The 27,469-nt window shown below is 38.8% G+C and overlaps 1 protein-coding gene and 1 long non-coding RNA gene across 4 annotated transcripts in view; one reads left to right on the forward strand and one right to left on the reverse strand.

The window, feature by feature from the left end:
- Positions 1–27,469, reverse strand: part of MPPED2 (metallophosphoesterase domain containing 2) — a 202,578-nt gene that overhangs the window by 82,770 nt on the left and 92,339 nt on the right. For all 3 annotated transcript variants that reach the window (XM_051966094.1, XM_051966095.1, XM_051966096.1), the window contains exon 4: positions 8,590–8,815. In XM_051966094.1, the coding sequence (XP_051822054.1) occupies positions 8,590–8,815 (226 nt within the window). The remainder of the gene's footprint in view (positions 1–8,589; positions 8,816–27,469) is intronic.
- Positions 376–3,945, forward strand: LOC127541038 (uncharacterized). Its single transcript, XR_007948355.1, has 2 exons — positions 376–612; positions 2,463–3,945. It is a non-coding gene; the product is annotated as an uncharacterized LOC127541038 (long non-coding RNA).

Genomic DNA, 27,469 nt, shown 5'->3' on the forward strand with positions numbered 1-27,469 from the left:
TACCCATAGCCCCACCAGCTGGTCCCTCAATTCTGCTATTCCATTTCCATATTTGACCTCCAAATAGAAATAATTTTGAGGGGGTGACCAGGTGCTTAAATCATGTCTAATCTAACTTTATCAACCACATTGTCTTTGGCATTCTTCCTTCTGTCTCCAGCAAGCAGCAGGTTTTTATACAATGGAAAATGCCCTCCAAGTTTCCCGTGGAATAAAAGACAAAAGGAAAACTACTGGAGCTCCGGCATAGGGGAAGGAGAACTGTACATAGCTCCAAGCCTTCTTCATGCCTAAGCCTGCTGGGAGAGTGCCAGGCCCTGCCTTCAGCAGCACACACTGCCTGCACTTCCTTCTGGGTGCTGGTGCCCAGGAGCTGCGATCTGATTTGCTCATTGTGCTTCAGTGAAGGGAAACCACATGGAACCAAGTGCATCTAGACTGGCAAAGCATTTGCCACTTTGGACTAGGGCCAACCGGGAGAGAAGCAATGACCTCACTTTGGGGGCACGTTGATAAGCAAAACTTTCACCATGAAAAATATTCTCTCCAAAGTTAGTGCTGTTCTGTCTAAGCAAAAGGACGTATCCTTCCTTTCTGTCAATAAGTGATAAGGTAAGCATTTTTGTGGGGGGAACAGAGGGGAATCGCTTGAACATTGGTTGGTAAATGTCTACTGTGTTGGAGCAAAATGTATTAATGGGAGGGCGTGGGAGAGAGAGGGGGAGAGAAAGAAAATAGGAGAAAAAGGAGAGAGAAAGAAGAGAAGGGAGGCAGAGAGATAAGAAAGACAGAAGAGAAATGGAGAAAGAGAAAAAAAGAAAGAGAGGAAGGAGAAGGAAAAAGATGAGAGAAAAAGAGGGATTTGAAAAGGAGAAAGACAGAGAAGAGAGAGAAAACTCTGTCTCTGCAGTAAAATATTTTATTCACCAACAGCCAAATTAAACCTTTTTCCTATCTTTGTTACTATCATTCACTACAAAATTTTCTCACTTCATGACTTAGATCTGAAACTCACTAAATGATACTATCTCAAGAAACCATGTACATCTTTATGTCCTTTCTCTGGATCAAAGACTCTCACAATTGGAAAGGACCACTGTGGCTGTCTAGATATCTGAATAGCTCACTATAACCAATAGTCCACCCTATACCACCGTCCCTATTTCTTTAGATTCTCTAATAAAGGGAGATCCTTTCTCTCCAGGACAATTCATTCATTTCAAGAGAGCTCCAACCATTGGGAAAGTCATAGATTCATAGGATTGGAACTGAAAACACCGTTAAGGTCATGAAGTCTAACACACTCATTTTTTAGTTTAGGAAACTGAGACTCTGATATGATAAGGACTATGGGTCCCACAACTAGTAAATGCCTAGAGTGGAAAATATCACAATTCTTCTTCTCCTCTCTCTCTCTCTCTCTCTCTCTCTCTCTCTCTCTCTCTCTCTTTTCCTCTCTCTCTCTCTTATTCTCTCTCTCTTCTCTCTCTCTCTCTCTCTCTTTTTCTCTCTCTCTCTCTCTTTCCCTCTCTCTCTCTCTCTTACTCTCTCTCTTCTCTCTCTCTCTCTTCCTCTCTTTCTCTCTCTTTCTTCCTCTCTCTCTCTCTTCTCTCTCTCTCTCTCTTACTCTTTTTCTCTCTCTCTCTCTCTCTTTCTTCCTCTCTCTCTTTCTCCCCCCTTCTCTTCCTCTCTCTCTCTGTTTCTCTCTCTCTCTTCCTCTTTCTCTTTCTCTCTCTCTCTCTCCCCGCCCCCAGCTTGTGTGTGTGTGTGTGTGTGTGTGTGTGTGTGTGTGTGTGTACACACTGAACTGAAATCTGTCCTTCCACAAGTTCTAACAATTCTGGGTGGTCAAGATGAGAAACGGACCCTGGATTCTTGTTCACCACAGGCATGACCTTCGAATAAAATCAAGGCTACATCTGGACTCTTCTTTCAATCACGAATTGGCTACAGGACGAAGGTGGTTTCTGTAACCACAACGGCTCCATTTCTGCCTAAATATGCATCGAGAAAGGGGATTTACCAATCCAGACATCAATAGGAGCAGGGGAGAGGGAAACCGATCAGTCTTGCTTTTTTGCTTCCCCTCCCCTCCTACCCCCAATAAACAGGGGGCTGTTCAAAATCAAAAAGGGAATCTGACTCCCTGTGGGTTTCAGAGCCGCCAGCAGTGGAGGCATTCCGAAAGAGGTAAAAAATGTAAACAAACCCCAGAATTCGAGAGATGAGGAAACTGGGCATGGGCTTCATAATGGGAGAGGCTAAGGCCCAGTGCCAAGGAAAATGAAATGGGAGCCTGCACCTTTTAAGCGGGACCATGTAAAAAGACCAGGACCTATTTGCTTAACACAGAGACAGAAGACCTTTCTCTGCCAGTCCCTTTCTGAACTGCTGACTTCTCCTACTGAATAAATGCCGGAATTCCTGAGAGCCTGGTACAGAACCAATATTGTTTTTTCCAGGCTCCTCGGGTGCGCACGGAGACCGAGAACTTTGGGGGTTTTGCTGAATGTGGAGATGTCGCTGCTACTGCTGCTGCTGCTGCCGTTGAGACTGTTTCTTGTTCTAAAGGCCCAGTTAATTACAAAGTAAAAGTATGAAAATAAAATAAATGAGCCTCCTCGGCTGGGAACCCCATCTCCATCCCATTCTGGGAGCTGTCAATTGGTTTTCCTATTCCCACACTCGATATCGGCTGTTAATTTGCTTGCGATTTCGAGAGCTTGAAGACTGTCAGCAAAATCTATGATGCATTACAGAACTTATAATTGGAAATAAAAATGCCGGATGCTTTTGTGACAGGATAGACACCAAGACCGAATGTACGCGCTGATCAGAATGGGTAGACACTAACAACCTTAGAGCTATTTGTAGGCAAACATAATTATGAACGCCACCAAGGAGCTGGCTGGCAGTCACAGTTTCGGCTCCTACGATGAAAATAAATGCATACAAAATGATATCAAGAGATGGAATGACCGGGGATTTTTCAGAATACAGAGCTAGGGGTGGAGGGGGACAAAGAGAGGGAACCCAGCTTTTGCCTCTTTCGCCAATGAAAGCCACCAGTCATTCTGTGGCAGCTTTTTGGTCATTTCAGAATTGGGCTCCCTCACTATTGCCAGGCTGTATTTCTTGCTGCAGAAGCAAAGACCCTTCTTTCCAGGGTCACTAAATCAAACAAATTAAACCCAGGGCCACTCGGATACATGCGAAAGTAAGCTGCTTGTTCCCGAATCTCTCTATCACCCTATAGATCAAATGCCTAGGGATTGGAAAACCCCACTAGTGTTCATTAAAAGCTACGGAAGGTCATTTTGTGTTTCTGTTTGAAAAGGGAAAAGGGGCAGGATCCCGCCAAAAAATATTCTTATTTCTGCTAGGGGAGTGAGTTTCTTTTTTTAATTTATTTTAATTGTAGCTCAGAAGCATACGACCGATTACAGCATGTCACAGTAGGAAAGATCTTGGACTTGTATCGGGAAGATCTGGGACTGTGTTCCAGGTCTGCCATTTGCTATGTTGGCGCTTAAGAGGTACAGTAAACAGACAGACATGAAATAAGGAAGCGTTTAGTTCCATTTTGGGTGTCTGAAGAAATGCTGGGTCAAACATTATAAGTGTGGATAGATGCAAATAGAACAATCACTCCTCCCTGTCCCCCTCCACCCAAAAAAACCCCTAAACATTGTAATTTTTATGACCAAGTCTCAGTCCATAGAGCAGATGAGAAAATAGACTTCCCTTCCTGCCTTGTAGATATAGGAGCACATAAGAGGATATGACTTTAATTATGCTGTGAGACGTATGTTGGTCAGTTTTAGAGATTGGTTTTTTTCTTCCTTTTAAAAATTCTTTGTTATAAGGGATGGCTCACTGGAAGGGGAGAAATATATTTGGAAATAAAACAAAAATATCAATAAAATTTTTGAAAAAATAAAATAAGAGGTTTAGATTGAATGGGGGTTTAGATTGGGCTTAGGTTAAATGACTAAACTCTTAAAGGTCTGGGTGGCAGGACAATGTAGTAAAAGAAAAGTGGTTTGGGAGCAGAAGAACTGGCACATACAGTGGGCATTTAATAAATGGTTATCGGATTAGTTTGGATTTGATTTCCAGTTTGCCTATTAGATACCTTTAAGAGCTTAGAGCAGTCATTTTCCTTAGGACTTTCTTTCTGTAAAATAAAGGATCTGGAGTAATTGTGCTCCGTGTTCCTTAGCTAGCTCTAAATTCTATCATCTTCACGTGTTTTGATATTCTTGTGCTTTAAAGTCCCTTCCAACTCTTGACAGTCTATGTTCTAGGGTCCCTGCTAGCTCTGACATTCTCTGTTTTGGGTCACATTTTATATCCTAGGATTCTTTCTAGCTCTGCCATTCTAGGATACCTTCCATGTCTGGTATTCCCAGTTCTAAGATCCCTTCCATTGCTGACATGTGTGTGTTCTAGAATCCCTTCTAACTCTGATATTTTATGTTCTAAGGATCCTTTCAGCTCTGATATTCCTTGTTCTTAGTTCTGACATTTTATGTGCTAAGTTTCCTTCTGGTTCTGTTATGTATAAGGGAAACAAGAAGAATCATGAGAAAAAAATAACCCAAATCATTCATTACCCTCAAGGACCTTGCACTCTACTGGAATAAGTTCCAGACCACTTGCCATTGTGTCTTTTTTCAAGGATCTTCGAAGGGCAATAAGGAAAAGGGATGCCCAGGATTGCCACAGAATCAGCCTGTAGAGCCTATGGTGGGAGCACTCGAGCCATGATTTCAGAAGGTAGCTCTGGTCACCTTGAGGAGCCAGGCGTCCCTCTCAGAGCATCCAAATCAATCCCATGGGCTCCTTCTAGATCCACCAGGCTAATCCAAATTCTTTGGATCTCAGACATAGTCGCTATGCCCCATGACACGCTCTGATTGTACGCAACCCGGCCTGCTCCTGTGTGTTCGAAGTTATTTTCTCCATAAAATTTTTGCTAAATAGCAAGTTAGATGGCACTCCTGGAATTCTCCCCGGTCTTTAGAAAGCTTTCAGATCCACCACAAGTCATACACATGTAACGTATATGGGCTGATCCTTCTTTCCTTTACCTATATACCAAATGACAATTTACATTTTTTAAACACACGAGTTAAAACTATTTCCCCAGTCTGATGACAATTATTTCTAAGAAACCTCTGACAGGCTAGAAACTCTCAACATCACAGCTGTTATTCAGAGCTCGATCTCACTTTTTAAATTAAAACCACTTGCTGGATCAGCGAATGAGAACTTTTTCTCTGGAAAGACTATCAGAAATATGTGTAAATCAGTCTCATTCATCTTAAGAATGGCATATCTTAAGGGGATGATGATGACATCCAGGAAAACTCAGATATTTACTAGCTGAGGGACCCTGGGCAAATCCTTTAGCTTCTGACTGCCTCAGTTTCCTCATCTGTAAAATGAGGATTATACTAGAACCTGCTGCTCAGAGATGTGAGAATTAATTTTTTTGCATGCTTTGCAAGCCTTAAAGTGCTATATAAATGACAGCTGTTATTACTGTTGTTTTTATTTGCCCAGAAGTGAATTTCAGTGATCTGAAGAGGGGGAAGGGTTAGAATCCAATCTGAGAAAAGGAGCCAACCTGGGGAAGTTTGCAGAAAGGAAAACTGCAATCAGTCAGAGACAATAGAATTTAATTTTTTTTATTAACAAATGAAACTGATATTGATTTTACTTGAAGGTCCTCAAAGAGCTTTCCAGATGACATCTTTCTAGGTCTTCACAACCCCTCACCAAAGGCAGCTGTTATTGTGTCTTGCCATAGTCACACAGAAAGTAGTTGACCAAGTTGGATTTAAATCCATGTCACTTTGAACACTAACATTTTATAATTCTGTAACTCTGCTTCTGTTTTCATCCCCAACACATTTGTTTTCAGATAACAATATTTGTAGTGAGCTCCATCCTTCCTTTCTCTCTCTCTCTGTCTCTCTCTCTCTCTCTGTCTCTCTTTCTCTCTCTCTCTTTCTCTCTTCCTCTCTCCCCCTTCCTTTGTTCTGCTCTCCTTTTTCTTTCTTTTTCTCTCCCTTCCTTCCTTTCTTTCTTACTATTTCTCTTTTTTTGGAGACAGTCAAGGTTAAGTGACTTGTTCAGAATCACACAGCTAGTAAGTGTCTGAGACTGAATTTGAAGTTAGGTCCTCCTGACTCCAGAGCAAGTGCTGCAACCATTGTGTCACCTAGCCATCCAAATAGAAGACTATGTATTTGAGTTTGAAGATAATAGATCAATTATGGAGCTAGGATCCTTTTCAAAGCTTTTGAGCATATACATCTCTGATTTCAATCCTCACACGATCTTTGGAATTTGCAGAGAATATGGATTATTATATCCAGGAGACACAGAGAACATAAGTGATTTATCTAAAGTTGCAAAGCCAGTGGCATCTGTGATCCCAGGGAAACCCAAAGTCCTGTTTCAGAGAATCCCAGAGGGAGAAGGCAGCCCAGTGGCTACCTAGTCCAACCTGGACCTCTCAATGTAACCCAACATTTCTCATAGCTGCCAATTATCCTCTAATTATCACAAGTGTTTCCTTGCAACAAGCTTAAAGCTACCTCTCTGCATCTTGCCCTCTGCCTTATTGCTCCATGGTCTTAGAGAAGGTCAAGTGAAAAAAAAAAAAAAGCCCAATTCCCAATGACAATCTTTCAAATACTTCATGATTTCTTTTTTGCCCCCAACGTCTTCTGTTCTTCAACCATAAGCCCAACAGAAGTTTTAATTATAAAATTCTTAAGATACATGCACGGGTTTGCTGGAGCCAACTCAAATCAAAGGGTTATCCAGCTTTTATATGAACCCAACCATCTCCAATGACTGCCCACCCACTTTGAGAGAAGGGTTCTTAAATGAGAGCTGGTTAAAATATTGAGAGTATTTATATTTTAGAAAATGACAAACTACACAACAGGGGTTGTTTTTCTAAACTTAAGAAAGTGTAACAGGGAGATTAAACTTAAAAGTATGTCCTCCCTAAATTTTTTTTGGGGGGAGCGCGAGGAGTCAGTTGTTAAACATTTATTAACACACCCTTTGATGCACTGCACTTAGAAACCATCTGTTCCCATGTCTTCATTATATAGAAGAAGAAAATCTAGACTCTGAAAAATGAACTGACTTAATCCAACAAAGGCTTAGTAGCAGTCAGGACTACAACCTAAATTTCCAGGTTCCCTCCTAAGTGTCTTTTAGTAACAGCAAACTATTTTTTTTTCTCAACAACTATGTTCTTGGTCAAATGAAAAAATACACCAGAATTCTCATAAGTTGCCATCAAAGTCTGTAAAAAAACCTCAGTCCAGCAAGAGATTTTGCAGAATGTAAAGGTTGGTGACATTCACAATTCATGAAGAATCCACAGGAACTTTTCTGCAAAGACCATCCCGGCATGATCCTTCAGTGCAGTCATTTTTGCTACCTAGTCTCTTGTCCTTGACGCTCCATGGTACTCCATTCTTGTACAAACATAAATGGAAGGAGAGCAAGACCGAGACAAGTAGGACTAGCTGTTGCTTCTGGTTCTAATAACTACACTGAGAATAATAATAGCATCTATTTCCTTCCTGACATTTTTCATGTAAAATAAATTCAATCAATAAATAAGCATTTATTAAGAACCAACTAGGTGCCAGGGGTACAAATCAGTTACAAACCTTTCATTTAGGGGAAAATATCATTCATTCATTCGCTGTATATGTAATTATGATACTCTTAGTAAATGAAGTTAGTTCAGTTCTGCCAAAAACAATCTAGGATGGTGCTCACTTTTCCAGCTCCAACCCTGTGATCAATACTATTCCTACCCAGCTTCCTTTAGGGTCAAAGGGCAAAATAAAATTCTGGAATGTGACCTAAAAAACACCAAACCTTTTGAGCCCCTTTCAAACCTTCAAGGTCCCTCAAAACTGGAGGTACCCATGGACAGCCTAAATGTCTAAATTGAGCCCCATATCTCTGGATCTAGGAAGGGTTAGGTGAGCCTCGGAAAGTTCACCACGGTGCCTTTCTGGTCTTGAGTTGAGATTTTCTGTTTACATTTCATAAATCTCAAAAAGAGAAAGGGCAACTGGTTCAGACCTTCAAGAACAATCTTCATTAAAAAAAAAAAGATGCAGCCAAATAAATTGCGTGAAAGCTTTAGAACGGTAGCTACTGTAAGAAAGGAAAGTCACGGACCTTTCACCAAATCATTCAACAAACTAGGAGGAGCGTCTATCACCTCCATCTTACTGGAGGCCCATCTGCCTCTTCCACTCATCAAAGCCTAAAACCAACTCACCCAGACGGGGCCCCCAATCTTCGGATCTTGCCACATAAAATCTTTTCCTTCCCAAATTAAAACAAAGGCTTCGGTGTTCTCCGGCAGCAGCACCGTATATTTTATTAAAAGATATGGTATTAACTACAGTTCCTCTTTGCCCTATAAACGAAAGCCTGGGCTCGTCCAAAATACCAGTCTGGGATTCAAGCTTCTCCTAGCCGAGCTAATGGAGGGTGGAGTGGGGGAAGGGAAAATATGTTCAAATTAACACTTACCATGGAGCCCCGTATATTCTGAACCCTTTCACTGTTACCTCCGAATCTTGCAAGTAAATACTGTTTGTCAGGAGCGACTGAACATTGTCAAAGTCCTCTGGTTTCAATTTGGACACTGAAGGAAAACGGTAGTAGTCTTGTTTAACAAGGTCAGCCATGAATTCCTTGTCAAATGTCAGTTCATGATTCCCAGCAATCACTATTTTATATTCATATGGCAGGCTTCCTGAAATCCGAGAGAGAGGGGGAAAAAAAGAGCACTTAATTAGCACATTTGCCGGCCATCAAGACATACAATAGTAGAGCTGGGGGCAATCAGCAAACAGCTCCAGCTGAAAGAATGAAATGCACACGCTAATCTACCTTTCCAGGGGAATTCAAATTTATCTCTAACAAAATGGAGACCCAACAATAGCAACTGAAAAACTGGTGGTTTGGGTTTGGTTTGGTTTTGTTTTTAATTCTCGTCTCTTTTTCTGATCATTAAAAAAAAAAAAATAGTTTTTAAATGAAGGAGTACACCTGGTGGAAAAGAGTACTTTAAGTTGAGGGAGCTGGGCTAGAATTCTTTCTTCCATTCAACTAGCAGAGTGACTTTGGTTCAATTACTTGCCTTTTCTGGACCTCAGTTTCCTTCTCTGTAAAAAGAAGCAGTTGAAAAAGAGGATCTCTTTTCAACAAGGAGATGATTCAAGGCAATTCCAAAGAGCTTTGCAATGGAAAATGTCATCTCATCCAGAGACACAACTATGGAGACTGACTGAATGTGGATCAAAGCATAGTATTTTCACTTTTTTTTTTTTTTTTTTAGGGTTGTTTGCTTGGTTTATTCCCTTCTTGTATTTTTTCCTTTTAATCTGATTTTTTTTCTTGTGCAGCATGGCAAACGTGAAAATATGTTCAGAAGAATCGCATATATTTAATATATCAGATTGCTTGCTTTCTTAGGAGGGGACAGGAGAGGAGAGGGAGAAAAATTTGCAACACATGGTTTTGCAAAGGTGAATGTTGAAAACTATCTTTGCATGTATTTAAAAAAATAAAATACTATTGGCGGGAGGGAGGAGAAAGAGAAAAAAAAGGATTTTCCCTATCCACTGTCTGATGAAAGACTGATGGTCTCAGCATGGACTTTTTAGATCATTTAGTAGTAGTCTTCTCTATGGTAAAAGTGAGGTGGGGGACTGTTTCTTTAAAAATAAGCCCCATAAAGGAGTATATGAACTAATGCAATGTAAAATAAGCAAAACCAAGGAAAAATATATACAAGGGCAATAATATTAATGGAAAAGAAAAAAAACTGAAACTGACTTCTTTGTAAATATCATGTCAAATGTGTCTCCTGGGGAATAAAAATTGAGAAAAAAGTACTTCCTTCTTTTCTTTGAAGAGTTAAAGGATAACAGCTAAAGCCAGACATGGATGAAATGTTGACTAGTTTTAATGAACAATTATTTTTCACTTTCATTTTTTTCTTTATTTATACATTTTTTATTCATATTTTTGTTTTTTATATCATCTGTATTTCTCATCCCATCCCCATCCTTTTCTGTCCTCCTCCCAACGAGTCATTCCTTATAACAAAGACATTTTTAAGGAGTAAGAAGGGAAAAAAATCAACAAAATTCATCACCACATCAAAATTCTCTCTTTTTAAGATAATTTATTACAAAGGATGGTTCCTAACACAGAAGAATAAAGAGATATATTTGGAAATGGTACAGTATTTGCATATGGTAAATTTTTAATTAATACTTGTTGATTCCATTTGAAATGGAGATACAAAAATAAGACAGACATAAAAAAGATTATAAAAATAATCCCCCCAAGTCATCCATAACAATCCAGATAACAGGTAGAATGGCTCATTTTAGTATATACTTCATAAAACAACCAAGTGCTCTATGAATTTTCTTTTGTTCCATTATATTTGGTTTACTTCACTAAGTATTACCATATTAAGGGGAAAGGACAATGTTTTGTTTACCTTTTGGCTTGTGAATGAAAAGAACATTATTATAGGGCCCTGATTAGAAGGCTAACTTTCCTCCTCCCACCGGGACCTGAAAGAGAAACTGTAATACTTAACCCCCTTTTAATATTTATAGAATGGAAATTGGAGCTCTGTGTATGATTTTTATGCAAAGTTTCCTGATCAAAATGAGATAATTCTGGGCAGAAGAATGAGAGCTATAAAGGAAAACCCCAACACTAGACCTCAGCCTAGATTTATAATGTTTGAACAAAATACCCATCATACATATTAATAACCAGCTATGGTGCTATAGGAAAGAAAAACCTGAGAGAAGGTATTTGTCCTTCTGAAACCAAGACCCTTTTCTCTCCTAGGACACCAGCTCTGTCCCCATGTCTCTCAGTGGGCTTATTCTGCCATTAGTTTTATTTAATTTTTTTTTTTAAACAAGGTTTGTGCCTACAATTCCTTCTTCCCGAGACTCCTGGGCCCAATGCAAAATTAATGTTTCCTGCTATTTCAGGAAATATTAAAATTACCACGAGCAGGAAATTGGATCTACTTCTTCTTATAAGGTTGGTCCCGGCGAGCCAGCCAAAAATCCACGATTTAGCTAACGAAGCTCAACATGGAAGTGAAAATGGGTTTTTTGGCCAAGTTATGTCAGCAGCCAACTCAGATTTCAGGAATGGGAACTGCACAGAGCACCCAGTCAGTGACCAAGTGTCCCATTTCCTTACCATTCCAGCCATGTGTGGCAAAATGATCGGCTTATGCTGAGGTGATTGTCAGGCTATCAGGTTAACTCCTCAAATGTTGATGATTTTCTTTAGGTTTTTCTTGGATTTTAGTTTAGTTATTTTTTGTGGGGAAGGGAATAGGAAGTGTTATTTGTCTCAGAAGGAAGAAAAAACGGAGATTACACTATGGTGGCAAAGGTTAGACAAAGGGTTGGGAGGAATTTCACAGAAAGCCATTCGGCAAGCAGAGTGAAGGGGGAAACCTTAGGAGACAGTGACTCTCCTGCATCACAAAAAGAGTAAAGGAAATTAAATGGGTCTGACCAAAATAATGCAAATGAAAAAATATTAAAAGAAATTTGGACTCAGTAATTCTGAGTTCAGGAGAATAGACAATGAATGGTATCTCTACTTAGCCAAGATGTGAATTATTGAGATTGGATGTTACACGGCAGCAAGTCTACAGATTGGTTTTTGTTTGCTTTTATTTGCTAAACTGTTTTTCTCTGTTACAATGGAGGGTGGTGGTTGGTAGGTTGGTTGGAGTTACTATTGGGAAAAGACTATCATATAAAAATAAAATTATTTATTTATTGCCCGCCCAGACTTGTGGTTTCTCTATGTATGGAACACCCCATTTGGAAATTCCCTGCAATAATGCAGAACAGCAATTCAACTATAACTTACAGTCTTAGTGAATTGCCCAGGGACACTGAAAGGTTAAATGTCACACAGCTAGTATTTGTCAGAAGCAACACTTCAATTCAGGTTTTCTTGATTCCAAAGCCAGACAATATTCTACTGTGCTATATTATTTCACTAAAGAGAATTTATTTGTGTGTGGGGAGATTTAATGGGCATTTTTTTTTTACTACTGATTAGTCAGCCAACAAATGTTTCCTAAGCACCTACTATGTGCCTGGCGCTGTATGGAACCACAGGATACAAAGAATTCATTTTCTCTCATTAGCAGCCCTTGGCAAGTAGCTATTTTCCAGGCTTTAATAAAAAGCCCACAGTACAAAGGAAAGGAAAATTAGCTATATGTTTGGGCTGATAACTAGCAAAACAATTTAGGCAAATCTTATTAGCTTAAGACAAGAGGAAGAGTTATATGTGTTCCAGGTACCCCAACAGAATGAAGAAGAAATCCTACTTTTTTTCCATTGTGCTCACAGGGCAGATGAAGGATGTGTTGCAAAGCAACCAAATAGGGCTACAAATTCCCAGCCTCCATGAAGAGACTATCTGACGCACCAAAGCTCCAAGCTCAGAGAACGTTGGTTGGATGCTATTCATTAAGAGGAGCCATTTACTTACTCCCCCTCTGCACCAACATGCTACAGTGCCTCGTAGATCATGCTGAAGAGAACGTTAGCCTGGATGGCAATCAGTTAGAGGAAGGGCCCTGTTCTCCCTCAATCCTTGACTGACCACTTTTATAAATCATGCCGAACATGCTCCGTTTCTCTTTAATTATTCATGGGGATGGACTGTCTGTAAGATGCTTTCATCACCATGTACCACAGACTCACAGAATGATTTGACTTCACTTTCACATTTAAAAAAAAAAAAAGGTTTTCCTATCCTTTTAAAAAGATGTTTCAGAGAGGCTGGACAAGGATTGAAGTATTGGAAAGAAAGGAGGTTTTTTTTCAAGCCAATTCAAACAAACAAACAAACAAAAAAGGAACCTGACAATAACTAACAATCCCCATTTGGAAAGCACAATAATGAAACTGGCATTTAAACAGAACTTTAACATTTTTAAATTACTTTCCCTACATTATCTCATTTGAGCTACTCTATAAACCTGTGAGATACAGACCACAGATATAATGATAGGCATTTTGCAGAAAAAGCACCTTAAACCCAGACATCAGGAGACTTCCCCAGGGTCACACTACCCTGAAGACTCACAAAGGTCTATCGATTGTTGTCTGCCCTTTAATCTCGAAGAAGAAGCCCATGACATCAGGGAGGTGACGCCATGGGAGGAATTTCACAGAAACTGGATTTAAGTGAGAGGCGGGGAGCTGTGTAAAATCACCAGTCTCACTTTCCCCTCCAGAGTCATTTGGGTCCAGTGGCCAGATATAGATCAGGATCACTGCCGATGGCTTGGGATGAAATGGGAGACCTTGGCTTAAGCTAAGCTTAAGTTGATTGAGGCAACATCCATTCAGTGATCAAGACTGAATAGCAATTGAGGCAAAGAATGGCCTCTTTCACCATCTCCCCCAAATCTAAACCAATAAATACATCTGGGAAGGGAAGACCCTCAAGGTTTCTGACCAAAGAAAAAATGACAAATATTTACATTCAGTCTCAATCAAGCTAGGACCTACTGATGGCCAATGGGAATCAGATTGGTTTTAGTTTAAGGCAAGATCTTTAAGAAAGAAATCTAGCCAGTAAACCCCAAGATATCTTGGAAAGGTTCAAAGGTACAAAAAAAGAAAAAAAAATCCTTTTGAGAGCATCTGTAGGTAAAGGTATGATTAACTACATTGTTTCCCAGGACAATTCCTTGGAGAAATAAAGAAGGAAAATTCGATTACCACATTCTCTTTTCACCTAAATCTGCTTTTGGGCTAGCCATCTGAACAAGAAAACTACAGAAAGGATTTCCTTCAGAACACATGAATATAAGCTTTTTGAAGGCAGAAGCTGATTCATTCCCATCTCTGTAGTGACTGCAAGAGCACAATGATCCACAGTAGATCTTTATTAAATATTTGTAGAATTACATCAAATCAGAAACAGGCAAAGTACAACACTCATAGGCTCCTTCTCTTTCAGAGAAGCCAAAACTAGCTCTGATGTCCTCCTCTGTCATCTAAGTTATGAAATAGTCTGACATGTTTTTGCCATGATGACCTTTTATCTATAATCTGCCAACCTTTATGCTAATAAGGTAGAGACAGAGTAACTCACAAATATCCAGTTGCTAGATGATATTTGTTTTCATCTGTCTCTAGACAAGATTAAGCAGAGCTGGAGAGAAAGGTACATGTTCAAACCATAAATACACTGATATTTAAATGCCATGTTATTATTTTTAAGGGTCAGTTTAAAAAATTATAGGATCAAAAAATAGGGGGTTTAGATATTATCAAGAATTTAATAAATTTATATATATACATATATTTATACACACATATATACATTTAGAGAGAGAGAGAGAGAGAGAGAGAGAGAGAGAAAGAGAGAGAGAGAGAGAGAGAGAGAGAGAGAGAGAGAGAAGAAAGAGAGAGAGAGAGAGAGGGAGAGAGAGAGAGAGAAAGAGAGAAAGAGAGAAAGAGAGAAAGAGAGAGAGAGAGAGAGAGAAAGAGAGAGGAAGAGAGAGAGAGAGAGAGAGAGAGAGAGAGAGAGAGAGAAGAAAGAGAGAGAGAGAGAGAGAGAGAGAGAGAGAGAGCACTTTGCAAACATAAAAATGCTATTATTTAAGATACAGATTAGGAAACCAAGTCCCAGAGAGATTACTTTGCCAAGGTTAGCATAATTAATAATGACTAAGTCATCATTTAAAACCAGGTCTATGCCTTCTCTTAGCCCTTGGATTTATCAATCTTATTACAGTATTCCATCAATACATCAACCTGCCTCAATTTTATTCAGTCCAGATAATTGACTGTAATTAAAAAAAAAAAAGATTTCAAATTTAGGGTCTGGGGTAGTTATTCTAACTAGAACAGCAGATAGAAAACTGGGATGAACTGTGACTCTGAAGGCTAAAGGAAAACACATCCCAAGGTTATGTTGGAGTGTCCCTTTGGGAATGGTTTATATCAGGCAGGATATTCCAGGAACTCAGTCTGGCATTTTATGTAAGTGGGACTGCAGAGCAAAGTCCTAAAGAGATGCATTTTCCCAGCAATGGCAAAAGAATAATTATGGAAACACATCTATAAAACTAGACAAAACAATACTCCAGTTGAATTACCTTCCCCTCCCTCTTTGCCATCTCTCAACCTTTACCCACCCAAGAAGTCAGTTGTTGGTCTATAGATAGGAGCTGGTTGTTTAATTCTTTGGACCTTTTTTGTTATTCTCCAAGAAAATCCTCTGAAAAGTAAAATAATATAACCTCAATTTTCAAAACACAGAAAGGCGATGCAAAACATGGCCGTCTTGCCAAAAAGAAACAAATCTAAAAGCATTATAAAATCTCATTCCTGGTCTGGAACGGGATAATCAACACAGGTTTTAAGCTAGCAAGACCTTCGTTTTGGCCCAGACCCAGCACTTCAAGCAATGTTCTCCAGCTAGCACACACTTGATAAAGAGGCTTGGTCATTTAAATTAACTGCTTAGATATTGCATTTAGGTCACAATTCCTGTAGTAAGACCAACCTTTCCAGCTCAAATGGCACCTCCTCCAGGCTGTCTTCCCTGTTTATTTATAGTTTTCCTTACAACATAGCTTATGGGAAAGAATCTGTTACAATTTTTTTTTCCTTGAGGGCTTTAAGTAGATTATATACTGATTATATTTTGTTTCCTAATATTTCATAATTAGAATAAGAAGGGAGCTTATCTAATCATGGGATCACAAATGTAAAGCTAGAAGATAACCTTCAAAGTCATTTAATTCAATCTTTCCCTCCATTTTACAGTTGAAGAAGTAAAGGCTGGAAAACATAAACAATTTGCCCACAAAAAAAATCATACAAGTTATTACCAGAATTTGAATTTAAGTTTTCTGAGTCCAAAGCTCTTCCCCACCTCCTATTTTTAAAGATGAAAAAACTGAAGTTCAGAGAAATTTGAGTCACTTAGGCAGGATCACACTGGAAGTAATTTACAAAAACATCATTTGAATTCAGATTCTATCAGAGTCTTTAAACTATGAGGGGGAAAAAGTATTCCATCAATTCATCAAGTTGCCTCAATTTTATTCAGTCTAGGAGGCTAGAGCCAGAATCGAATATAGAAATAATCTACTCCGGACTCCTGACTAGAGTCTGGGACTTTAGGGACACAGAGGGACAGAGAAACTTGTCCAAGTTTGAATCCAGATTCCCTGACTCTAAATCTAGCACCCTCCCATGTTTCATGGGCAATTAATCCCGAGGAGCCAAGGGTGATGGGGTCAAGTGTGGCCACCAAACCGATGTCTTGTGTCGCTCTCACATTATTCACTTCTAGAAACTGGCTGCCCCCACCAGCATTTGTGGACAGATGGGCTTTCCCTTTCACTTCCCATTTTTCAATGCAATGTGAGAAAATGAGCTATCCGGATGGACTCTCTGTTTGCGGATGACCCCTGTGGATGCTGGGAGCTGTGGCACTGAGACCCTGCCGCCCACACCTGTGACTGGCAGTCTCCCAAGCACAGCTTACACACATGACTAAGTGACTGCCGACTCCCAATTCATTTCTTCAAAAACAAAGATTAAAGCCCTAGGGTCCAGTAATCACTGTAGAGGAATGAGGCTCCAAATACAAACAGGAGGGAAGGGAAGGAAAACATCACTCTGCTCTGCCGGTGGGAGGAAACCTTTCACTTTTATTAGGGTGACGGATTTTGAGATTTCACCTCCTCCTTCAATCATAAAATGAGAAAGGGAACCAAGGGAACCGAGTGGGTCAATGACCCTGCACTTCTGGCTAACAACTCCCTCCCCGGACTCCAATAAAACCCCACAAGTGATGATCGTCCACTCAAGGAAGACTGGAAAATGTCTCACATGGGACTACGGATTCAAAGGCGGGGTCTGTAACCCTTGGGCTCAACACCTTGTGTCAGGGGAAAAACATTATGGTATAAAAATAATTCATAAAGAAAAGATACTAGAATCATCCCTTAGTAAGATTTATTCTTAAATAAGTCCAGCATGCTAAGACCAAATCACAGCTACCCAAATGGGATACTTACAGCGTTATAGCAATAGTAGCTATCATTAATATACCCTTCAAGGCTTGCAAATCACTTAACATGGATGTCTCAGTTGATGTACACAACAGCGCTTTGGGGTGCCTTCTATCACTACCTCTGTTTTCCAGATGAAGAAACTGAGGCTGAGAAAACTTAAGTGACTTAACTCTATTCAGATAACTAGAAAGTATCTGAGGCAGAATGCTTCCTGACTTCAAATCCAATACCCTACAACATGTTGCCTCTCAGTTGATAAGACTATCATAAATGAACTTATGTTGTAGGATTGTGTCTATTGGAGAGACCAGGAAGACCCAAGTTCAAATCTCATCTCCGATATTGCTAGTTCTGAGCTTCCAGTTTCCTCCTGGTTAAGTGAGGATGATCATCCAAGCATTTCACAGAATTGTTTCATTGATGGTACAATCTATGTAAATCCCTCTGTAAGTCTAATAATGCTTTATCAACTTGAATTATATTATTCTTAGCTAAGGAATAACTAGACTTGAAATTGGCTTCTGCAGCTCACTAGCTTTGTGACTATGGGACTTCAAGGCTCTCAAGACTCAACTGTTTCCTCTGTAAAAAGGGAGTAAAATTGTCTGTCATGCTTGTTTCATAGGGTTCTAATTAGACAACCCATGTGAAACACCTTTCCTATCTTCTACAATGTTCCCTATTAGAAAAATACATTCTTTGAGAACAGGGACTAGATCACCTTTGTCTATGTTCCTGGCATTTTTATAGCAATGCTTGTGGGATTCATATGGTCAGCAATTAAGATCATTCTTCTGATAACAGTGTGGGATAAAGATTATACTCTGCTTGAGGCAGGCGAAATTGTGTGCCGTAGTGGATATTATACTGGGCTGGGAGTCAGGAAAATCTGAGTTCAAAGCCAGCTTTACACACTCGCTAGCTGTATGACCCTGGGTAAACCACTTAACTAACCATTGTCTGCCTCTGTTTTTTCCTCCAGAAAATAGGGATAATAATAGCACCTACCTGACCGGGTTGTTGTGAAGATCAAATGAGATAAAATTTGTAACGCTAGTTATTATTATCACTCGAGCTATTATTATTATTATTATTCTTGAAATAATTGAGAGGCAATCATCAGAGATTTGAATCCTGGTTGTGTTACCAATAGCCAAGTTTTGTATCTCTTAGGGATTTCTTCATCTGTATAACGGAGATCAAAATATCTGCGATTATATATCTCATAGGCATATTGAGTGGCTGGTGCTTTGTGAATGTTAGCACACCGTAAAAATATGAGTTCTTTCTTTTTAATTTAAAAAAAAAAGTCATGGCTAGCTAGGACAAAGAGGATGCTTAAGGTCACTTCATTGTTCAATTCCACCAAAGATGGAATAAGAATTAAATTAGACTAGAGATCAAAGGAAGAGAACACTGTGAGCCACAGGTAATAGAGGCCAGTTATTCCTCCTCTGAGATCCTGGAAAACTAGATAAATATTCACTGGGCAGGGATAAGTGAATTGGTTTGCTCTGGCCTGGAGATAAGGAGGGGAGCCTCTGGAAATCCCTTCCAGCTTTCTCTCTGAAGCTGGGCTAACCTTCCAGCTTGCCTCTCAAAGCTGCAAACCCACCAGAACCTCCATTGCTAACCTTCCGCTCTGTCCCCATCAGGCTCCATTATTCTCCACAAGGCCTGACAGCTCTAATGTTCATACTCACACTTGCTGATCGAGCCACACAGTAGGTTCAGACTGCTACCTTCTCCTTTGAAACTCATGCATTAGGGTTTCTTCCATGCTTGCAATGGGAAACCAAGTCTAAGAAATATTAAACACAGAAAACTATATTACAATAATGTCAGGGCTGAGCCAGAAGTCCAGGAAAAAAGCAAGGAAGTGCTGAGGAAGGGTGCCTGCTGGGATATTTGTAGAAATCTGGGTTCATGATGAGAAGAAATAACAGTTAGGATTCTCCCTCCTCTTCCCTCTCCCTGGCAGGGTCCCACAGCACTAGGAGATGTTAGATGCTTTGGTCCACAAGGATCTAGGTTAAATCCAAAGCTCCCACCAAAGCCAATCTCTTCCCATCCTCATTCTAATGAAATGAGCCAATGGTGACTAACATCATCACTAGGTGATGTAGGACCCAAGGGAGAGACCCATAGGTAGCGTGATACCTTGGGACAACGAAGATGCTTTGGGAACACGGACCTTCCTCAGCAGCTCCTTGCTTATCGGCATTTGTGTCTCAACCATAACATTATTTTAACATAGATTTAGGGGTTTTGAAGCAAACAGGGTAGCCCATTTAGCGACATCCTTGGTTGCTTTTTGTGTAGAATGTTTCTAAAGACCTTCCCAGACACAAATTCTTCCTGATCTGGAAAATTTTTATTTAGAAATTGTTGTGACGACTGACTTATTGAACTTCCACTCTTGTTTCCTTGACTCATTAGAGGCTGGGTCAGAGCTTAAGAGCCCCACTTCCCAAAGTGAACTCTTATACTTTGCATTTGCCTTCTGCAGAGAGAGGCCAGAGCTTTAACAAAGGCAGGTCATAGTGATTGGAGACACCCATAAGTCACTGCAATCAATTGGTCTTGACAATCGAAAGGTCAAGCCAGATCCCAGCTACATACAGTGTGATTGAAGGAATAAATGCAAAGAATTATTCAAGATGCAGCCAAGCTATATTTCTGTCTTGTGTGGTTATAATGAATAATAATAGCTAGCATTTCTACAACACTTCATGGTTTCCAAAACACCTTGTACATATTTCATTTGATCCTCACTTCTACCCAGGGAAGTAGTTGCTATTATTATCCCCATTTGCAAATGAGGAAACTGAGGTGGACAGGTTTGTGACTTTCCTAAAACTTGCCCAAGATTTAAACTCAGAGCTTCCTGAATTGCAGGTCCAGTGTTTTTTCTAGTAGACTACTAGCTGCCTGGGTTATGCTGCTTGAGTTTACCTGATGATATGTCTTATCTTGCCTTTACATTATAAATTAGACCACTTTTTTTAATCCTAAGGCCCCTTTTATATTTCAAATTAATCCAGGCAGAGGAAGATAACTCCAAACTCCTAACTCCATGGAATGTTGGGAGTAGTAGCCCAATAAATATCACTAACAGACTGGTGATTCTGGACTGACAAAAGTCTATGGTGTAATAGAAAAAGAGATGCTCTTCTCTGCACCTCTCCCCCACCCACCAAGCCTTTAAACAAAACTGGAAGGAGAAAAAAGGTGTTCCTTCTAGCAATAATTATAAAATAAGTGGCAATTATTCTACTGAATAATTAGAAGACCTACTGCAAATGCTGTGTATTTGCATTTTAAACCATTAAGCATGTGAAGATTGAATTAAATAAAAATAACGCAAGGCATAAGGGCCATATTCCTTAAGAGAAATAGCATTTGTGCAGGTCTGTTAGATCTCTCTTCAATTTTTTTTCTTATAGGACTTTAAAAGAATACCTTCTTTCAAATAACTACCATTTTTGTAGCTTTTTGAAAGGAAAAAATCTCATGCAAGACAATAGCTTGGTTTGTGCTCCTAGTAATTCTGAACAGCCAACGGAGCCCCGAACAGAGAGGTTGACAATCAAAATAAAGTCCCTGCTTTAACTGCCCCACTGGGGCTAGAAGGAAATGGTCTTCTAGAACTTGATTAAGACTAAATTGAAAAAGGACATATTTGGTTAATATTACATTAGACTAAAATATAGAAATGAGCCCTAATCCTCTCCAAATCTAATCAGAAAAAAGCCATCTCAATTTCCAAACTTTCAGAGCATCTTCTCTAAATGCATCACGGATCAATTTACATGGTACTTTTGCCAATAAGCAAAACCAAATCACAGGTTCCAATTGGCTTATATTGGAAAGTGTGAAGGCAAAATTGGAGAAAATAAAATTACTGCAAACAAACTCCATTTTCTCTGCTCTGAAGGGAATTTCAGGGAATATTTTATTGCTATCAAATAATATTTCTGAAGGCATCAATACACAATTCTATTTGCTTTTCATAGTCCCTACTCACTATATAATCTAATCCACTCTACTGAAAATCTCCCACTTCAGAGCAGATTCTACGAAGATGGATATTACCTTGCACATACATCCTGTGTCAATTTTAATAACTTGTACTTTGGACTATAAGCTCGATACAGCATTAGGCAAAGTCCAATAAAATCAACCTTGATCTCTTCTGATTCAGAATTCTAATCAAAAATGGTAAAGCAAACACAGAAAAAGTAAAATAAAATAGTCAGGGTAGATGTATTTTATTAACATTGACGCTCAACGCATTGGAGGAAGAGAAAAGAATGTTTATTTCTCCATTTATTTTTTGTAATTTTTTTAAACCTATGACTGCACATTTTCCTGCTTTATGCCTGACTTGATGTGAATCATAGCATTACTGAACAGTTATCTCCATGATTGCATTTATAAAGCAATGGCAGAAGTCACTGAGGTAAGATAGGATTCGAGAAGGTGGATGGTTAGTCATTTGGCACCAGTGATGGGTGACAGATGGGCACCCTAAGTGCTATATTTCTGTCTTGAAAATATGATGCCTTTGCTGCTTCAGTAGACCTTTAATCTAACCCATGTGGGTATTCCTTCCTATCCATCCAGGGCTACTTATCTCATAAGATTCTTGGTCATGTTCTTCCAGAGTCTTCCACAACAGATCTATTCAAGCTTCTAAAGCCCTTCTGTCATGTTGGATGGATTGTGAAGGGTTCAGGAAGAACATGACTAAGAATCCTATGGGATAAGACATCATGATTAAACTGGGATCAACACCTCCAGAAGGATTAACAATTCTGGTGAGATCTTTCAACACACCAAAAAATACTCCACAATTGGGAAACAATATATGCTAATCAGTCAACAAATATTAATGATATCCTCTATGCCAGGGACTGTATTACATTCTAGAAATGCAAAATCAAGGATAAATCAGCCCCTGACCTTAAGGATATTTTATTCTATTGGGGGAGACAATACACACAATTTGTACATGACAACTAGCCAATGGCAAGAAAGGAAGGATGATACCACTGAAAACTCTTTTATAAATGATCAGGCATACCATACCATTTCATTGGTTTCTTAGTTATTTGATTAATAACAATAATAAAGCTTCATACTCTTAAACTCTTCTATCTTTACCTCTAAGACTTTTTACTTTCTGTAACTTAGAGCAGTAATATTCATTAAGCACCTCACCTATGAGTTTCATTTAGCAGTTGATGTTTTTGTTTTTCAGTTTTTTAGAATGAGATACTTTTAAAACAAAAATTTTTTGAAATGCTCAGAAAATCTATAATATGCCAGGAATTCTCATAATGATCAAGACAGCCATATCCACATACAATATCCCATCAACGAAGAATAGCCATTTAAATAGGAAGCTCTCCCTCTGGCCTAAAGTTACTATGTACCATACATCATTCTATTGGTTTGAGTGTCCCTTTGAGCTCTGACATTCTATAACTTAAGGTTCTTTTCAACTTCAGCATTAATAAACAATTGTTCATTAAGTGCCAGGTACTATAATAGGTATCAAGGATGCAAAGTCAAAATCTGTCTTCCATGAGCTTATTATATTCTACTCTGGGGAGACATGTACACAAATAAATTCAGGATGTACACAATAAATATGAAAGACAGAAAGACATCTATGAAACTGGCTTTGGTGCCAGGAAGGAGGTTCAAATCCCACTTCTGATACATCTTGATTGTATGATAAATCACTTTGATTTCTCAGTAACACAAGATGACTAAAAATTGTGAAATAGGTAACAATCTGCATAAATAAAAAAAGAGCTTTTTGTTTGTTTGTTTTAACTAAGTAATCCCTACACTAATGCATTCACAAATAAGACCGAATATAACAAAATGGAAGGTGGGCACTAACAACTTGAAGAATCAGGATAGACCTCTTCAAGAAAATGATTTTTGGAGTGAGCCTTGAAGGAAGGTACAAATGATAAGGGATAGAGGGATGGAAGTAGAGCATTTCAGGCATTCAAAAATGGAATAGAATAGCAAGCAGGTCAATTTGAGTACAGCACTGAGGATGTGATAGAACTTGGAGAGACAGGCTGGGACCAGACCAAGAAAGTCTTCAAATAGCAAATAGAGGAATTTGTGTTTCAACCTAAAAGCAACAAGAAGCCAAGGAAGTTTCTTGAGCTGAAGAGTGACACAGTCAAAGTTGTGCTTTAGAAATAATTTGGCAGCTGTGTAGAAGATGGTTAAAACAGCATAAAACAGATATGGTACTTGGCTTTATGAATTAGACCTATGGCTTTCATTTCTTCTCTGAGATACACTGCCATTCCCTCCTCCTCTTTAAATTCATGTTCATACTCACTTCATATCATATCCTGTAGGCTCCCCTTCCATATGAAGGTTGGGAGATCCATGCTTGTTAAACATAGTTATTACCTGGGCTTTGAACACATTGCAGTCACTATGTGCTATGGAATTCACCATGGAAAGGGAATCTGATCTACATTCTGGTCTTGGTTCTGTAAAGTACCATCTATGTGGCCTTGGGCGTGACACTTAATTTTTCTTGAGCTAACTCTTGAGGTAAATAGAACTTTGGGTCTGGAGTCAGAAGGACCTAAGTTCTAATCCAGTCTCAGATTAGCTGTAGGACTTCAATAGGTCAACTAAACTTCTGAATGCCTCAATTTCCTCAACTGTAAAAAGAAAATGATGACATATTTACCTTGTGGAGTTGTGAAGATCAGGATATTATTTATTAATTGGGCTTAGCACAGTTCCTAGCACATAGTAGGCACTATATAAATGCTTGGTCCTTTCTCTTCTCTAAAGGTTTCATTCCCTTATTATTCAAATGAGGGGATTGGACAAATCTCTAGGATCTCTAGGATCCTTTTAAAGCACCAATGACATGATCTTATGAGTCTTATGGCTCAAAATTTCGAGGATTCCCCAAATTAACCATTTATCCAGCGATTCTCAAACCTGAATTTATAGCAACCCCAATTACCTTCAGTTACTAAAAGAGATGTTAAATCATCTCCCCATATAAACATTCTCAAAAAACCACCTTATTTTCAAGTTATGTTGAATTGATCTTCGATGGATGATTTTTGGAAAGCCTATGGATAAGACAGGATTTGAGGGTGTTCATGAATTGCAGTCAGCCTGGGGTAGGGGATGCCATATTACTGAGAAGGCAAATCCAGTGAACAAAGAATAACTTTCAAAATAAATCTGTGCATCAAAAGTATTTTTTTAAATAAAAGGGGTGAAAGACCTGCAGGCTGAGTGTGATGTCTAAAATCACACAAGTCAATCGGAAGATGTTGTTCATTTGTTTCCAATTAGAAATTTTCTTGGTGAAGTCCTAAAGTAGTTTGTCATTTCCTTCTCCAATTCATTTTACAGATGAGGAAACTGAGGCAAACAAGGTAAAATGACTTGCCCAGGATCATGTAGCCAGTGCCTAAATCCACATTTGAATTCAGATTTTCCTGACTCCAAGCCTAGTGCTCTAACAACCGTTCCATCTCACTGGCCTAGCTGCCCATTCAATAGATTGTTGCCATTCTTAGAAAGAGTAGACTTACTCATTACTCAATGCCCAAGATCACATGGAGAATAAATAATAGAAATGGGAATTAAGGCCAATTTTTCTAACTCCATATTCATGGCATTTTGCATCGTATCATGCTGTCTCTCCAAATGAACTCTATTCATTAATATACTGTGGGGTTTTCCCCAGTCTCTCTTTTCTTAGAATTCTGGGAAAAGACCCTTTAGCATATAGAATTATTATAACTTGCAAGTCAAAAACAAATATAGAAAAACCAACACTCTTATTCAGATGAGGTAATTAATAAGAACAATTAATAGAATAACCACTCATTTTTAAAAAATATTTTTAATTAGTATATTCCTTTCCACTAAAAGTTCTCAGCCCTAAAACCTCCCAGGAAATGCTGTTATTTTGACAGTGAGCTTTGTATAAGGTAATCTCTCCTTCATGAATGGACTTATTGCTTTCACCAGAAGTGTTCACCTGAGCCAGTACATTTTTAAACTACAGAGTCACTGAGTCAAACATGAGAATCTGCCTCAATTTATTTAAACACAGTTTTCAGCAACTTAGGAACAATGGACATAGGATAGATTTCAATCCAGGAAAACTAGTTTAAATCATAGCTTTGCGCTATTTCCCTCTTTGGCCCTCAGTTTCCTTACCTATAAAATAATGAGGTTGAGAAAAACCTGGGAGACTTATATGAACTGATACAAAATAAAGTAAACAGAACCAGGAGAATGTCGTACACAATTAACAGCAATATAGTATCATGACTTATACAATGTACAAAAATAACTGTAACAGATACTCTGACACAATGTATAAGACAATTTCAAGGGATGTCTAGCTTTTTCTCCTATTATCCCACGATGCCTCTCAAGCTCCTCATTAGCAGATGCTCACCTAGTACTGCATTTGACCAGGGATGCCCAAGAACAAAGTAAAGAAACCTCCCACTATCTTAGTCTTGGACAAGAATTTATACACAATGAAAAGCAACCTAAATTTGCTCAGGGAAAAAAAAAATGACTCAAAATGCTTTCTGTGAAAGAAGTGAATTCCTCTGGAGTTTTCTACCTGGAAATTGCAGGGTGGAAACATATGCTATAAGAAAGACTATTTTTCTGAACATCTCACCTAATTCACCAGACTTAAGAGTTCTGGGAACTTCCCATCCAAAGCTTTTGAAGTTTCTTCCTTATAAGAAAGTTGAACTCAATGACTGCAGGCCTCAGGGAAGGAACACTGAAAGATGCAGCCAGAATGTAGGTGTTGATGCTTCCTTGTTCTTTCCCTATTAATTTTCCTCATGTGTACTACAATTCCTTCCATATCTACCTTTCTATAATTCTGGGATTATAGCGTTAGACAGCAGGCCGCCAGGTTTGCCCACATGCACAATTTTCCCTCACCAGTCTCTCCAATAAATACTGTATTTAATTCAAAGACCTGGCAAAGTCAGGTCTGAACTTAATTTTTATCTCTTTCATCTCTTTTAACAGTTAAGGGGGCAAATCCTATTGATGCCCTCCGATGCACTGAAGTTAATGGCTGGATTTTTTTCCAAATATGATCAGTGAAAATTAAGAAGGCAAGAGTTTAAGACTCTGTTCCCACATCAACAGGCTGCCCCTGTTGGCAAATCTGGGCCCTACGAGATAGGTTACTAGAATTCCAGGAGATGGGTCCTAAAAGGTTACTCAATTTTCTAAAAATAAAAGTTGTTGGGAAGGTGCAGGTCTGCTTTGGAAGAAAGAGTTCTCTACTAGAGACTTTCTATCAAGAAGAAATCATAGGTCTAATTAACAAAGATGAGGTACCCTCACAGGGGGTTGAATGGCATATTAGGTGTCAATAGCATTTATAGGAAGCATAGAAAGTGCCAGGCTATGTGAAAAGTTAGGAGCAGAAGCTTGGAAAGATTTAGATGAACTGATTCTGAGTAAAGTGAGCAGAACCAAAAGAACACTGTCCACAGAAACAGCAAGATTATGGGATGATCAACTATAATAGACATAATTTTCTCAACAAAAAGGTGATCCAAGATAATTCCAATACACCTGGAATGGAAAATGCCATCCACATCTAGAGAGAGAAGTATGGAGATTGAATGCAGATCAAAGTACAGTATTTTCACCTTGTTTGTTCGTTTGTTTGCTTTTTCTTTTTCATGGTTTTCCCCCCTTTTTGTTCTGTTTTTTTTTTCTTTCACAACATGACAAATATGGAACTATGTTTAAAATGATTGTACATGTATAACCTATATCAGATTGCTTGTTGTTGGGGAGGAAGAGGCAATGGAGGGAGGGAGAAAAAATTTGGAATCCAAAATTTTACAAAAATTGGAAAAATAAAATTTGAAACTCAAAATCTTAAAAAAAAAGATTATCTTTACATGTAATTAGAAAAGTTAAGTATGATTGAGAAGAAAAGAGAAAAGTCAGGACTAGAGATGCAGAATTTTTTGTTCTTATTCAATTGTTCCAATGAAGTCCAACTTTCTGTGACCCCACTTATAGTTTTCTTGGAAAAGATACTAGAGTAGTTTGTTATTTCCTTCTCCAGATCATTTTACAGATGCGGAAACTGAGGCAAACAGGATTAGGTGACTTGCCCAGGGTCACACAATAGTAAGTGTCTGAAGCTGGATTTGAATTCATGAAGATGAGTCTTCCTGGTTTCAAGACCAGTTCTCTATATAGTAGCCA

This window comes from Antechinus flavipes, chromosome 6 (genome assembly GCF_016432865.1).
Source record: "Antechinus flavipes isolate AdamAnt ecotype Samford, QLD, Australia chromosome 6, AdamAnt_v2, whole genome shotgun sequence".
Taxonomy (NCBI): domain Eukaryota; kingdom Metazoa; phylum Chordata; class Mammalia; order Dasyuromorphia; family Dasyuridae; genus Antechinus; species Antechinus flavipes.